General features: G+C 36.4%; 1 protein-coding gene and 1 pseudogene across 6 annotated transcripts in view; both read left to right on the top strand.

Moving 5' to 3' along the window:
- Nucleotides 1-16,207, top strand: part of RCOR3 (REST corepressor 3) — a 53,934-nt gene that overhangs the window by 26,324 nt on the left and 11,403 nt on the right. For 5 of the 6 annotated variants that reach the window (XM_025877724.2, XM_025877721.2, XM_073900228.1 and 2 more), the window contains exons 8-10: nt 1,292-1,510; nt 7,615-7,692; nt 16,143-16,200. In XM_025877724.2, the coding sequence (XP_025733509.1) occupies nt 1,292-1,510; nt 7,615-7,692; nt 16,143-16,200 (355 nt within the window). The remainder of the gene's footprint in view (nt 1-1,291; nt 1,511-7,614; nt 7,693-16,142; nt 16,201-16,207) is intronic. The other variant, XM_025877723.2, reaches the window with a different exon arrangement.
- Nucleotides 3,893-4,719, top strand: LOC112828788 (vesicle transport protein GOT1B pseudogene; annotated as a pseudogene).

The raw sequence follows: 16,207 nt of genomic DNA, 5'->3' as shown, positions 1-16,207 counted from the left end.
GCCCCCCAGATCAGCTTTAATGTAGGCCTGTGATTGGGGATTCTCAGGGAAGACTTTCTGACTATCTTCCCTTTTCATTCAGCCGAGGGTGAGATAGGCACGTCTCTCTTTCATTACCCTCTTCCTCCACAAGACAGGAGCATTTTTTTCTGCTTCGCACAATAATGTGTCCCCTCCCAGGGGTCTGGCGATGTCTGCTGTGACCTACAACTATTGCCCGCTGAGCCTGGACCTTAGGCGTATGCCAGCCCCAGCAGACTCACTTAGACCCTTAGGTTTCTGCTTTCTCATTATTTCTGGACTCTGAGGAATTTTCTCACTTCCCTGCCACCTCAGAGTTAAATTTTTAAAGATGTTTTAAAAAAATACTTTGTCCAGCAATTTTAGGAGCACTACACTGGGAGGGATTTCCTTGACCATCAAATTTGCCATGGGTTGCTTTGCGTTAGGTGTTAAGCAGTGAAGTGGATTATGCTTCGTTATTATGATTGTTTTTTGACTTTTACTCAGAGTTCCTTTTCTAAAGAATTGGAGCATTAAATCTAATCAGTTGAAATTAGGTTGCCCTTCAACCTAGTGGGCACCGTTTCAAATGAATTCCTGTCTCAGAAGCACAGAATAACACTGTATTTTTATATCACACTTTAAGAATATTGCAAGTAATAATGAAATCTTACTTAGGAGTTCATGGTCCTTATTATTTGAACTATCCTAACCTCTTTCAAAATACAAATTCACATTTTATTTTATTCACAGATAAATAGATTTAGAGTTTAGAAATGTTAAGATTAAGATAATTCTGTGTCCTTTTTAATCTTTAGAGGCATAGTTCTCTTTCAACAACTCTGAAGTGAGAATGAAGTATTATCTGCCACTTGTCGTAATTCCTCATTTGCCCCTTTTTAATTTTCCTAAAAAACTTTGCACTTAATAAGTTACAGCTTTTTTTTTTCAGGCCCTGTATTGCTGAGGGAAAATATATTCCATTTTGAAGCAAACAAGAATAGTTTAGAATCCAACTTACTTTTTTATTTGTTCATAGTCATCTGGGCTAGACACCAGACATTTTATTGAGTGGATTAATCAGGGATACACTATGGTGTGTGCTTATTTTCCCCCAGTTGATGAGTGCTACATGTGTGTCTGTGTGTGTGTACTTGTACATAAGGTAATTGGTTAGAAGTATTTTTTAGGTGTACTTAATGTAGCAGATACTTCCATTAATAGACTTTCTTTGGTTTATACATGCATGAAAACCAAATGACTTACTATTCTATCTTTATTCTTCCAGGGTAATGCTGAACAACCTGTCCAAACTAGCAAGATTGGACTTGGAAGGAGAGAGTATCAGAGTTTACAACACCGCCATCATTCTCAGCGTTCTAAGTGCCGTCCACCTAAGGGCATGTATTTAACCCAGGAAGATGTGGTAGCTGTTTCCTGTAGTCCCAATGCAGCCAACACCATCCTGCGGCAGCTGGACATGGAGCTGATCTCTTTAAAGCGTCAGGTAGTAAAAATAAAAACCTTATTGTTAATGATTTTATCTATTCAGTTTATCCACTTTTAAAACCCCAGTAAACTTAAGTTTTTTACAGATTTTCTCAGCTACCCACTTATATAAGCTCTACTCTTTAAAATTCACCTTGTTTCCAAATTCAAAGATGCCTCAGTCTATTCTAAATTTGAATCCCAGCATTGTTACTGGTTAGCTCTGTGATAGTGGGAAATAATAGAATTTCTCTGAGCTTCAACTTTATATCTATGAAATTGAAGATAAAATAATCATACTTCTCTTGCAGGTTGTTAGGAGTTGGATGAGATGTTAACTGCAGATTGTTGAGCTGTGTCTGGCACTTTTTTTTCTTTTTTTTAAATTAACATATAATATGTTATTTGTTTCAGGGGTACAGGTCTGTGATTCATCAGTCTTACACAATTCACAGCACTCACCATAGCACATACCCTCCCCAATGCCCATCACCCAGCCACCCCATCCCTCCCACCCCCTTGTGTCTGGCACTTTTTGAGTGCTCAGTGAATAATGGCTGCTCTCTTCATCCTCATCCTTATTACCAGTAGTGGCTGCCATGGTATTATAAATATATCATCATCATAATCAGGTTAATCATGGTTAAGAGTCAGGATCTAGGGTCAGTGAATGTAAATTTTAACCTTAGCTACATCATCTAGTTCCTGTGTAACCTCGGGGTAGCTGGTTAACTCTTCTTAACTCAGCTTCCTCATCTTGAAATGTGGATAATAATACGATGCTTGGGAGGAATTAAACAGGATAATATCTGAGAAGTGCTTACAACAGTGCCTAGCACATAATAAGTACTCAGTTAAGGGTTGTTCTTGGGTCTCTGGCCTTTCTTGGTCATCTCTTCCCCTCTCTCTTGGTTTCTGTTGTTTTCCCTATGCCTTAGACCTAGTAATTCTTCTAAGTCTGTATCAAGCAATCTTACACTATATGCCAGTGACTTCTGAATCGACTTCTAAGGCTTTGACTTTTCCCCCAAGCCCTGTATTGCTCTATCTCTAGCTACATGCTAGGCATCTTCATCTAACCCCTGAAAGATGGTTTTTCTCTGTTCCCTGTCTGTTGAAACATGAGAATCCTCTTCGATGTATCCCTTGCCATTATCACATCCCCCAATACGTACGAATCCAAGTGCTAACCTAGTTGTGTAAGTTTATCTGAGAAATTTTCTTTAAATCAGTCCCCTCATTTTTAATCCCATCACTACTACCTTTGTTCAGGTCCTTACAAGCTCTGACCTGACAGGAACTGTCCTGTGATTCTCCTTGCTGTGCACTTTCGCTGCAGCTCATGCTACATATTGTTGTCCATGGCCATGTTATCTTCTTAAAATACTGGTATGATCAAAGTCATTCACTTTAAAGCTCTTCGTTAATTTCTACTTGCCCTTAGCACATTATAGCAGAGGTAGACAGGAATTGATCAGAAGGTCATGTTAAGAAATTTAAAATTCATCGTGAGTTAAGAAACCACTGAAGGGGATTTTAAAGAGAGGTGTAACATCGTCTTATTTACATTTTTCAACTATATCTCTTTGCATTTTTTATTTTACTAGTTGCTCTAGGGATTTATAGTATGCATCCTCAGCCTACCATCTCATCCTTGCTTAGGTATTACAATATTATCCTTAGAGTTAATATTGTACCACTTTATATAAAATGTAAGAATCTTGCAACGATATAATGTGGGATCAAGATAGTTTTTCTCTATCTGAAACATTCAGATTTCTCTATCACTTGACCCTGGTTATTCACCCAAACTGCTCTTATATTTCTCTTTTCTTCTCCAACAAACTTCTTGCATAAATATCTACCATATTAGCTTCCTCTGCTTTTAACATCACATATTCTCTGATGCTTCCCAATGTAATTTCTGCTCCATACACCATCCCAGTTCTACCAGTGGAAAAAGTTATCTTAAGTTTATTTATTAACCAATTGCCCAGTTTCATGGCCTCTTGAATCTATTACTGCTAGTAGTATCTGACACTGACAACCACTTCTTCCTTCTTGGAATTCCTTTCCTTTGGCTTTTATGACACCAGGCTCTCTAATGTATGTAGTATATTTTTGACTGGATGCTTGGCCTTTAGTTGAACAGTGAATGTGTGCACGACTTCCATCTTCCAAACCACAGCTCTCTTTCTTTTTAGAGAACTTGTGAAACACTTTGCCTGTGATGTCTTTAAAAGGTTTCAGGTGGTCTTGAAGCTGGGGTAGGGGTGGCTGCATCTTTCCAGAAGATGTGACGGCTCTTGCCTGGTCTGCTTCCCAGCTTCTTTTCTCCTGACTTTGCTTCCTGCCCTGGGTGCCCTGAGGTTCTGTCGCCACTGCCCTCACCACTGCAGCCATGATCTTCCTAATGGACACCCAGAAAACTGAAATGGATTAACAGGATATGGAGTGTTTTCCTTGTGCTTTGGAATGATTCTTTTATTTGACAAAGCACTATTGGCTGTTGGGTAATGTTTTCTTTGTAGCTGGCTTGGCTTTTGTAATTGGTTTACAAAGAACATTCAGATTCTTCTTCCAAAAACCTAAAATGAAAGCTATAGGGTTTTTCCTGGGTGTTGTGTTTGTAGTCCTTGTTAGTTGGCCTTTGATAGGCATGATCTTTGAAATTTATGGATTCTTTCTCATGTTCAAGGGCTTCTTTCTTATGGTCATTGGCTTTATAGGAAGATTGCCAGTCTTTGGGTTCCTCTTGAATCTACCTGGAATTTGGAAATAAAGTTGGAGAAAGCAACAATATGGTAGAAAGACAAGTGAATTGGAGATTTATTTAAAATATTATATTATTTATAAAGTCCTTTGAAGAATATTCAGCACAAAATTAAATTACATGAAATAAAGGTTCTTTACAGAAGTTTAAAATGTAGAGCCTACCAAGTACCAATAGCAGTTAACCAGCAGTGAGAACGGTCTTCTAACCAAGTGGTCTAAGAAGTCAGTGAGCAGACTGAAGGAGTGACATCTGTGTTACAATACATATTGAAACTCTTGAAGGCGATTTTTAATGGTTTTTCTGCCATGTGGGAAATACAGCCAGCCTTGGAGAACTGTGGTGTCTGTTTCTTTCCTTTTTCTTTTAAAGATGCAGTAACATCCATAGGCATTTGCTTTTTTAGAAATATTCACTGGAATGGCAAAAATATTTCCATTTGCATCGTCTCTGAAAGTAATACATGAGTTAGATTGGATGATGTCATTTTAATCTGTTAAAACCAAGGAGGGCACCTGGGTGGCTCAGTTGGTTAAGCGACTGCCTTCGGCTCAGGTCATGATCCTGGAGTCCCGCCGGGATCGAGTCCCGCATTGGGTTCCCTGCTTGGCGGGGAGTCTGCTTCTCCCTCTGACCCTGCCTCTCTCATGTGCTCTCTCTCTCTCTCATTCTCTCTCTCAAATAAATAAATAAAATCTTAAAAAAAAAACAAACAAGGAAAACCCAGTTTGATGTATGAATGACTTTTTTTTTTTTGGTAAACATAGGGTTAAAATTTTTTAAAAAATTGGTCAAAATTTTTTTGACTAATGGAATAAAATGTACTCAGTGGCCTGTATTCATACTCTATCCTTAACACTACTACTTACTTATAGCCTATTTTTATTATAAAGGATCTTTTTTAAAGCTTTAAACTCCTTTCTTGGTTTGTCGTTTGATGTGTGACATAGTAATGGTTTGCACTCTTCGGTTTACAAATTCTGCTATTTTTATATCACAGACATATCTCATATGAACACAGTCTCATATGAAGAAGTCCAAACTGCCTTCCCCCATACCCCACCCTAGTTAGCTGTTTCTCCTTTGCATTCCCTGTCATAGTGCTTAGCACCACATATACTCGGGTTACTTAAGCCAGTGACCAGAGTTATCCTTGATTCTTCCTTCTCCCTAATTCTCCCCATCAAGTGTTTACAAACACATCTTAATTTTTGTCTCCAGGTTGTTTCTTTTCTCTGTCTGTGTGCCACCACCATGATTACTTCATTCCTGCTGTTTTAATTGAAGTCCTCAGTGTTTCTCATCTGGATTGTTAAATTCATTTTCATCTTCTTTATTCCATTCCATTCTCCAGATGACTACTGGAATTATGTTTCTAAAAGGCAAATATGACTACGTTGCTCCCTTGCTTAAAAATTCTTTAGGTCGAGGTGCTTGGGTGGCTCAGTCGGTTAAGCGTCTGACTCTTGATTTCAGCTCAGATCATGATCTCAGGGTCATGAGATTGAGGCTCACGTCGGCTCCACACTCAGCACTGAATCTGCTTGTCCCCCTCCCTCTGCTCCTCCCTGCATGCATGCACTCACGCACACTCTCTCTCAAATAAACAAATAAAATCTTTTTCTCAATCTTTAGGCAGAATTCAAATTCTCTGTTCAGTCCCAGCCTAACTGCTTTCCTGTCTTCCTACATGCTATTCTGCCTGGAAGGCATTTCCTGCCCAACCTTGCCTACCTGCTTAATTCTCGTTAATCCTTTGAAACTAAATTTAGGTATCATCTTCTTTGGAAAACTTACCCTATTTTCCCCATTACCCATGCCTGTTAACATAAATACAAAATACTTGCTCTCTTTTCTCTCTTTCTCCAAGTCTAGGTTAGGTGTTTTAGTGTTTATCATACTTCTATATATCTCCCCACTAATCTATGAAATCTTTAAAGACTGAGAATTTACATTTTTACATTTTACCTTTGTGTGTCTAACATGGTTGACCAACTAACTACATTTGAATCAACCTAGATTTTTACATTTTACCTGTGTTAAGATCTCAGGAAAAAATTTCACAAATCACTTTATAAATATTTGATTGTCCATACTGGAAAAAAAAAAGCAAACCAAGAAGAAAATGTAAACAAATGAACAAACAAAAGTCCTAACCCTTAATATTCTAGGTAAAGATTAATAATATTGCTAGTAGAGTAGTAGTTAAAAACTTGGCATAGTTCAGATTCAGGTTCTTCCGCTTCTGTCTGTAGCATAGGGAAAGTTTCTTGACTTCTCTGTGCCCAGCCTTCCTCATCTGTAAAATGATTATAGTAAAAGTAGAGTCAGTTCTGCTATAATGCTTATTTTGAAAACATGAATTTGTTCCAACACAATTGATATACTAGGGAACAATTTGACTATAATGTGAATTTTGCATTTGCTTATATTTGATTTTTATCAGTGGAAAACTGACCTAGTTGAGTACATATACAAACACTCAGATGTATACCAGCTCCCTCAATTCACTGTATGTTATGAACCACACATATCCTATCTGGTGTTAAAATTTTTCATCTGATTTTCAAATAACCCTCCTTCTACCACTTCCCAGTAACTCACAAGCTGCAACTATTTGACATTTCTGTAAGCAACCTCAGGTCTTTTCCAAGGTTAAGTACCATCTTTATTGTAGCATTTCTAAATTTCTTTATTATTTAAAATGCATAAATCTGCTATCATTTTTATGAGGTTCTTATCTTTTTTTATGTGTCATTGATGAAGTTTTTCAGTGTTGGATCCCTAGCTCTGTTTCCCCATAAATCCTGTGGTTTTTTATTGTGCGATTTTGCCTAGTAGGGTGATTTTTGAGAAAGCCTCTGTCAGCTTATAGCGGAACTCTTAACAAAGTAGTTATGAGAATTAAATGATTTATTACACGTGAAGCACCAACAATGATGCTTAACCTAATAAACACCTAATATTATCCAATCTCATCATTATTATTCTTATTGGAATAACTTATTTTTACCAAACATGGTAATGAGCAATATTGATGGAATTTTCCTCTATATACCATGTGTCTTAGACGTTGTTAAAAGATACTCAGATACTATGATTTGTAGACTGTTTATTAGCCTACTAGAGATATATTAGTTATATATATAATTAGATGATTAGTGGATATATATAGTAATTGATGTGGATATTAGTTGAATGGCCCCAAGTGTGATAAAATGTAATTAAGTGTCTGTCCTCCTGAAATAAAATTTATGAAGGTTTTGGTATATATCCTTTTTATTTGTTGAGTACTCAAACATTTACCTAAGCTTGTGATCTGATTCATACTTTGGGCTATTTTGTTGAAGGTTCAGAATGCTAAGCAAGTGAACAGTGCACTTAAACAGAAAATGGAAGGTGGAATTGAAGAATTCAAACCTCCTGAGGTATGTTATTAAAGAATATATGTGACTAAGTATGGAGAAACCTTATTCTTTGAATTATCTATCCTGTATTTACTATTTTGGTTGCATGTGTTAATACTTTGAAGATGTCATAGCGTGGGTAATTTGTCACGTCTCTGTTTTGTCATTTAGATAGTCTTTTGAGACTTGGCTAACGATTTAAGTGAAGTCATTTCTTTCCTGCCGTTAGCAATTCCTATCAAGCAAAGTAAGTAGGGAAAAACAGCTATACTGGTAGGCCCAGTGCACATGAAAATAGAAGGTAATTGATGAGCAAGCCAGTACATATCTGGGTCTGCAGCAGTGTTTGCTCAAAGCCTTTTCCTACCTGTGTGAATTGATAACACAGCAAGAAAAAGAACGTAAGAAAAGGAGCTCATTTAGCAATTTTAGCAATTTTTATTTTAAGGTATTTGTCTTTTGGCTCAGATTTTTAATTAGGATTTTAGTGTGTGGACTTAATTAACATTCTTGTACTCCTATCCCTGAAAATGTGAAATCTAAAAGCAAGAGGTAGATTAACCATTTTCTCATCTTTCTTCTATTTCCTCTGAAACCTAATATATATTTAATATTTATGATAATTATAGGAGTACTTAAATGCCTGTAAAGTCCAATCAAGTCTTTTCACAGAAGCTTCTATTATAAATCTTTTCTCTTGTCTCTCTCTGTTTTTTAAGATTCCTATGCTGTGCTTCATATCCTGGACTTGCCTTTCTATGTATTTAATAATCAGATAATCCTTATTTGGTCCTAATGGGATGCTCCCTCACCCCTCCCCAATCACAAGATGCCTGAAATATCTACAAATGAAATATGCGTGAGGGTCTGGTGGGGAGAGCAGAAGAGTTGGGGGGAGCGCTTCACAACAAATGCACCATATTCTGTCTCACTCATTAGAATCTTTCAGAAAGGAAGAATCATTAGGAATAAAATTGTTCTTGGTTTTTTTTTGTTTGAATGGTCTCTTTCAAGAAAGTTAGATAATGGGAAAAAATGAAATCCACATAGACCGATATAACATCTGATTCCAAACCCACAGATAAACTGACGAACATTCGAGTGACATTTCTGTTTATTTAAAGATAGTAATACAAAGAATACTGCTTTCTATTACTGTGAAAAAAATTATTTTAAATCTTATATTAAAATTGTTTTGGGGCACCTGGGTGGCTCAGTTGGTTAAGCGACTGCCTTCGGCTCAGGTCATGATCCTGGAGTCCCAGGATCGAGTCCCGCATCGGGCTCCCGGCTCAGCGAGGAGCCTGCTTTTCTCTCTGACCCTCCCCCCTCTCATGTACTCTATCTCTCTCATTCTCACTCTCTCAAAATAAATAAATAGATCTTCAAAAAAAATTGTTTTAATTTCATATTTAATTATACATTAAAATGCATAAAAGCCAAAAGCTTTACATGCCTATAATTTCATAACTTAAAAAATTAAGTTAAAAAAATTATAGCAGATATTAAAAATGGGGGAATACCATAAAGAACTTTATGTCAATAAATTCAAAAATTTAAATAAAACTTAGAAATTTATAGGAAAATATATCTTACCAAACTTGTCTTAAGAAGAAGGAAAACCTGATAAATGTATAGTCATTAAGTAAAATGAAGGAACAGTTAACATTTTTTTATAAGGAAATAACAAGCCCAGACAGTTTTACAGAAAATGTCTACCAGATTTTCAAGGAAACAATGATTCTAACCTCACATTTTCCAGAAAATGGAAGGATAGCTTCACTCATTAACATTACATAAAGACATGAAAGTGCAATAGCATTTGTAACTTTATGCTATCTCATTTGATGCTCACATAAATCCCAAGAAGTAGATGAAGCAAATACTATTTTACATGACAAATCTGGGCCTCAGAGAGGTTAACTGGCTTGATCAATGTCACATCTAGTAAATAGTGAAATTTTGGCTATATTTCACAATCTTAGAATCCAGTTGGAGTCCTAGATTGATATCCTGCTCCCTCTTACTTTGGAAAGTTTTCATTTAATGGCAAAATTATATGTTGATTCTCACATTTAAATGCATTTGGGGCTTAGAAGTTATCAGACATTTTTACATCTTTTGGGGTTTTTGTAAAAATAATGATCAAAATGAAACAACCAAAATCTTAGCACTCTACCAATCATACAATGAAGTTTGAATATTACTTTGAGGTTGATTTATTGAACTCCTATGACTTAAAAATGTATGTAGGGTTTATTATCTAGAAAACACTCAGGATATATTTATATTTATCATATTATTTCTGTTCCTTTGCAGGGAAGAACAACCTGAATAGATCTATTTCAAAAAACTAGATTAACAGTCTTTATAAAGACCTTGAAAAATCATGTAATCTATCACCTTTTCTTTAAATAATAGAATTTCTATCTAATACATAATAAAAGAATTTCATTAACCATTAGAACAATAGGCTACTAAGTGATGTAACTCAACTGGAAGTAAACAGTTACTAAGATGCTTTACTTACTCATTTGATTATTATTTTCACTTAGGAAAAAATTTGGTGAAGAAAATTTATTCACTCCCATAAGTATTTATTGATCACTTATTTTATGTAAGGCACTGTTTTAGGCACTGTGGGAAATGTGTGATGGATTTTTCCATCTGCCTTAAAAAAAAAAAAAACACAGTCTAGATGTTATAAGACAAACTGATTAAAGTTGTGTGATAGATTTATAAGTAAAAAACTACAGGAAAACAAGTGATAATTACTCATTCTTGCTAGGATAATCAGGGATGACTTCCTAATGAGGGATGTTTCAGCTGAGGTTTGAAGGATGAGTAGGAGTTTTGCACATACAAAAAAGGGCAGGCAAAGGGAATAATATGAACAGTGACTTGGTATGGAACAGTACATTCAAAATACTTACATATAAATCCTGTGAGGGAAAAAAACAGTCAACAGGCATTCCCTGAACACTTATGTCCTCATTGTGGTGCTGATTACTATTGAGAATTTAGTGAAAGTGTAAAACAATTTTCTCTCATGAAGCATATTGTAGGAAGGCAAAGTTGGATGCAGACGACAAGTGAACGTGGTATATGAGAGGGATGTTAACAGGATTGAGTTCTGCAGGGACTTCTTTATGATAGAGGTCAGTGGGCAAGGGCTAGAGTATAAAAGTCTGAGAGCTAGGAAGAGAAGTTTGCCTTTTAAATTAGGTCAAATGGGAAGACCCTGTAGTTTCTTCAATATAAGAAGGATATAATGGGAATTTTTAATTTTAGGAAGGTTAACCTGGTTACACAGGCTAAATTGAAAACTTCATACCTGCTAAAATACCAACCATGTGAGTGATAAAGTAAATGGTAAAAGGGATTTTGGTATGGTCAGGTATTAGTTGTAGGAGTGGACAGCAAGTGATAAATCCAAAGAACATTGCAAAATAGAAAATAGTATATCTATTTGAAAGTATGTAAGAGTGTTGGGGGGAGTGGTGGTCTGTGGGGTTATGCTTTGATTTGTTTTGGTTGGAGGTAGGAAGGTGGGACAAGGAGATTAATGAAACCAGGAAGGAAGAAACTGGGAGTGCTTTTTGAAGCTAGAAATTTCCCCATCTGTTGATGTTTTCATGCATAGGTGGGTGACATTCTTTCATTATGGATGTTGGATGGAATTTTCAGCACCGGGTGGAAGGTTTAACTTGGTGTCCTCTTCTAATTCTTTCAACTTAAAGATAGTATGAATCTACTACTGACAAAAATGGGAAAGATACGAGAACTAATTTAGCAGGGAAAGGATGCAGTAAAGATGCCGAATTAATGAAGGATGTCATAGATTGTTCTAGAAGGATCTTTGGGGCCTTTCATATTATTAGTTTTATAACTATTATATATTGGATTATTTTAGTTTAGATTAACATTTTATTATTTTAAAAACAGCAGTATTTCTGACTGGGGTTTGCTGTAGAAGAATGTTCTCAGTGGTACTACCTAGCTAACCATAACTACTACACAATTTTAGATTCCTAGATATATTCTAGTTGTCCTTTCTGTAAGTTAAATAAATCTCTGCCAAAGTGTCTTGGGTTTAAAAGAGAATTAAAAAATCAATAACTTGAAGGAATCTTATGTATTTAAAAATTTTGACCCTGTTTCTCCTTCAGTCTTTCCTTTCTTCCACTGCTTCTGTTTTGTCATACAGACTCTTAATTCAATGCAGTTTCAACCCTCCTCCCTGCATTTTTCCACTGAAGCTGCTGTTTAAAGGCTAAAGGCTAACACTGCTGCTGCTGATCAAATTCCCCAGCTCTAACTCATTTTTCTTGCCTTTTCCTGAGCCTTGACATAGATGACAACCTCTCTCTCTTCCTTTAATTTTTGAGAGGTGATATGATATCATTTGTAACTATTATGTTCCCTTTTCAGCTGTAATTTTCCTTTCTATACGTAAATATAAGCATTCTCCAAGTTTTTATCCTCAAAATTCACTTCTCTTCTCTTTGGAAACATCATACAAGCTCATCACTTCACTATACTAAAATTGCATCATATGACACAAACTCAACCACACATATTCAGCCAAGTAAAAAGGAGTATGTTTAGTAATAGCAAGTAGAGGAGAGCTGGCAATCCTGCCTAAATTCCCATTTATCAAGTGTCTCCCGCAAAGTAAGCAGTTAGGGGCTGGAACTTTGAATCCACTATTTCTTTAGAAGGCTTTAGCGTGGGGCACCTGGGTGGCTCAGTCAGTTGGGCATCTGCCTTCAGCTCGGGTCACAATCCCAGGCCCCAGGATCAGGCCCCACGTCGGGCTTTCTGCTCAGCGGGGAGCCTGCTTCTCCCTCTCCCCCATCCTGCCTCTTTGTCTGTCTGTCTCTCTGTCAAATAAATAAATGAAAATCTAAAAAAAAAAAGAAGAAGGCTTTAGCTTCCACAGGCCTCCTGTGTGAGCAGTCTCCTTGACTTGAAATTCTAGTATTTAAGAATGTATTTATGTTTTTCATTCAGTACTACCCTAAATTTCAACCAAAGCTTCATCTAGGATTAACTGAAAAACTAGTGGTCCATTTCAGTGCTGGAGGAATATCTGGCCATGTGGACTTACTGAGAGATTGTGTGCCTGTTTCCATGACCACCTTTGTAAGAACATTTCAATAGTAATTTGGAATTTAAAACAAAAATCTTTTTTTTTTTTTAATTCTTAGGCAGGTTTTAGAACCTTACATCTGAGTAAGATATGACTCCATTGTTTTCCCTCATACAATTTTCCAGACCCTTAAAAGCTGTGTTTGAATAGATGAATCTATTTTAACCTCAAGTGGATGCTGAGCTCCACCTGAATGACCTCATTGTCAGTGAATCCCAAGTTACAGTCATCATCTTAGTCTTGCCTTCCTGCGCCTCCCCAATCAGCAGTTCATGACTTCTTAGGTCCTTAACAGCACCACCCTTCTCCCAGCTCTCCAGGCTTGAAGTCTTATTCTGATTAGAATCCTGCTCCTCTCCCTCTGTTCCCCCTCCCCAAAAATCTATTGCTTATCAGATTTAGTGTGAACTCATTAACCTTGATATTTACTACCCTTGCAAAAGTGGTCCTTACCATATTCTAGTTTAGTTAAATATCACCAACTTTCCAGGTGTATTTATCACTTCTTCTGAATTGTTGATCCTTTTGTTGCCTATACATGGTGTGTCTTCTGCTCTTTGCCTTTCAGAAATTTATCCTGTTGTAACCAACCTCAGTGTCTAGCCCCTCCAGCTGGCCTTCTTCCCTGTTCTAGTCATTGTGACTTTTTCCTCTCATCTTTGAATCCGCAGTATACTCTGAACTTTTAACTTATCCTATCTCCTGATTCGTTTATAAGCTGAAATAAGCTTTCATAGTGCATGGTATTTCTCTTTATTTTTTGCTCCCTTTTCATTAATGATACCTTTTCTTCCAGTTTCTGCCTTTCAGGTTTAACAAACATCTGTTGATCAACTTCAACTTCTGCTTGCTTAGGCACTGTGCCAGGTGTTTTTTACCCGTATCCTAAACATAGCTTTATATATATTTTACATTTATTCTAAATTTAGTCGTCAGAACAACTTGCACTGTAGTATTACAGGAGATCCTCAGTATCCAAATGCTCATTAGTCTAAAGGATTCATAGAGAAGCGAAAGTTGCCAAACAAGAGAATATTCACGAATGAACTAAGCACTTATAAAATTAGGCCCTGCTCATGAGCTATCCCTAGTTAACTCTAGCTGGTATCTTTCCCAGTGAGCTATCCCTAGTTAACTCTAGCTGGTATCTTTCCCATCCATCATATCAACATCCTTCTCTTACTTTCTTGTAATGCAAATACAGCACAAACCAAAATGAAATTTTAAACCTTGCAAAAGATGCAAAACTTCCTGAAGTCTATGAAAGGCCAAGAGAATGGCTTTAATCTCTTGCAAAATTGTTGACAGATGGGTATTTAGCAGAGTTAACAATTGAAGAAAAAAGCATATTGACTCAGACTCACTTCAAAAAAGAATTTGAGTAACAAAGAATTAAGGGAGGCCCTTGAAAAAATTGTTGAGGTCTTCAAAACAAAAATGACCCACTCTGTGCTCATGTTGTAAATTTCAAAGCCAGTGAATATTACACCATTGTATGGTCAGCAAAGATATGCCAAAAATAAAATTAAAGCATATAAGCAAAGTCATTAACTATTAAAATAATTTTCATAAGTTTTAGTTTCATATTTCAGGTTAAGTTGCACTCAACCCTTTATGTTATACCATTTATTCTGAAATATTTGGACCTGTTTTAATAAGGTTCTAGTACCAATTATCCTTGGGTACCAAGGACCTCTTTTATCTACCTTTCACAGTGAAGGTGGCATCAGACTGCCTGGGTATTAACTCAAATATTAACTCCTATTCCATTCTTGTTCATCCTCTTTTTGGGGAACATATGTTTAGAATTTCAGGTTTTCTTGAATTTCAGATTTCTAGAATTTCAAGTTTCCTTTTTCTTTTTCTTTCCTTTTTTTCACTTTTTAAACCTTGGTTCACCCTTCTCTTATTACTGCTTCTTTATAGCCTATAGCCCCCTCTTTTTCTTTACCTTTTTTTTTTTTTTAAGATTTTTATTTATTTGTCAGAGAGAGAGAGAGAGAGCACAAGCAGGGGGAGCAGCAGAGGAAGAGAGAGAGAAGCAGGCTCCTCACTGAGCAAGGAGCCCGATGTGGGGCTCGATCCCAGGACCCTGGGATCATGACCTGAGCCAAAGGCAGACGCTTAACGACTGAGCCACCCAGGCGTCCTTTCTTTACCTTTTTAATGTTCTTTTGCTTCATTGCCAGTATGCTCATCTTGAGGCTTATCCATTGTCTGCCTGGCCTTGCCTTGCTCTCTTCTTAGTCTCATCATCTGGTGTTCAGTGCTTTCTGCTCTAGGTTTTTTCCTCCTTTAACTCAGTCTTTTTTTTTTTTTAAACTTTTTCCTTTCTTCCCTAATAATTTTTTTCTAATTTTGAATTTTTGTTTTATTCTTTCTTCTGAATGCTTACTTTGTATACCTCTTCACCTGTGGTGAGAAAGTAGATGTTCCCCAGAACCTCTGTGTACTGTAGAAATTTTTATTGCTAAGACCGTGAGTGAGATAAAACCTAAACACTTGTTCTCAGAGGAAGCCTTTCTTTCTGTTTTGCCCAGCTTATCCTGTAATCACACCAGGCCAATTTATCTGGGCAGTTTCTTCTGTAAATCTCTGTAGGCTGGTATACTTATTTCTCTGTCCCTCCTTCTACTGCCAACGGTCCTTGCACTAATCAGTGGGTATACACGAATGAAATTTGATTTAGTGTTTAATATGGTAGTTTTGCCATAATGAAAGTCCTAAATTTAGGATTTTTTTTTTAACAAAAATATTGGGAGAAATGTGGGGAGGCCTTAGGGGGAAAGAATCTATTCTTATAGTGGGTCACTTTCTGCTTCAGAAATTTAAAGAAATATTTTAGGAATTAGTCCTGATCTACAGTTCTGTATTAATTTATAACACTGGTTTTGATGGAGTAAGGTTAGGTTTAATCGAAATGTAAAGAGAATTTTAGAGCAAGTCACAGATCCTCTCTAAGGAAGATAAAGTCTCTTAAATGTTTAAAACTAGGCTAAAATTAACACTTGCCATGTGTCATAGGAACATTGTAGTTGGAAAATGGATGACTAATAGATTTTCTCAGTTTTAATGCCTCTGACTAGAGTATAAATGTGAATGTTGTTCATTCTCCCAAATTGGTACATTTCCCTTTCATTATCTTTTTGTGTGGGTAAAAGGTAACTCAATGTATTTTTTAATCCTTATAAAAGCAGAATCTTCATAAATCAGTTTTAGTAATCTCATGTCTATGATTTGGTGAAAAGTTAAAAATAAGCACTTTGGAAAAATGTCTGTCTTCATATCCTCATTAGGAAACTTCTCTTTAATTTTGTAGTCAAATCAGAAAATTAATGCCCGTTGGACCACAGAGGAGCAGCTTCTAGCAGTGCAAGGTATATT

The sequence above is a fragment of the Callorhinus ursinus genome, unplaced genomic scaffold (assembly GCF_003265705.2).
Source record: "Callorhinus ursinus isolate GAN/ISIS: 27379988/994484 unplaced genomic scaffold, GSC_fseal_2.0 scaffold13, whole genome shotgun sequence".
NCBI classification, from domain to species: Eukaryota; Metazoa; Chordata; class Mammalia; order Carnivora; family Otariidae; genus Callorhinus; species Callorhinus ursinus.
This window is presented reverse-complemented; position numbering and strand designations above follow the sequence as displayed.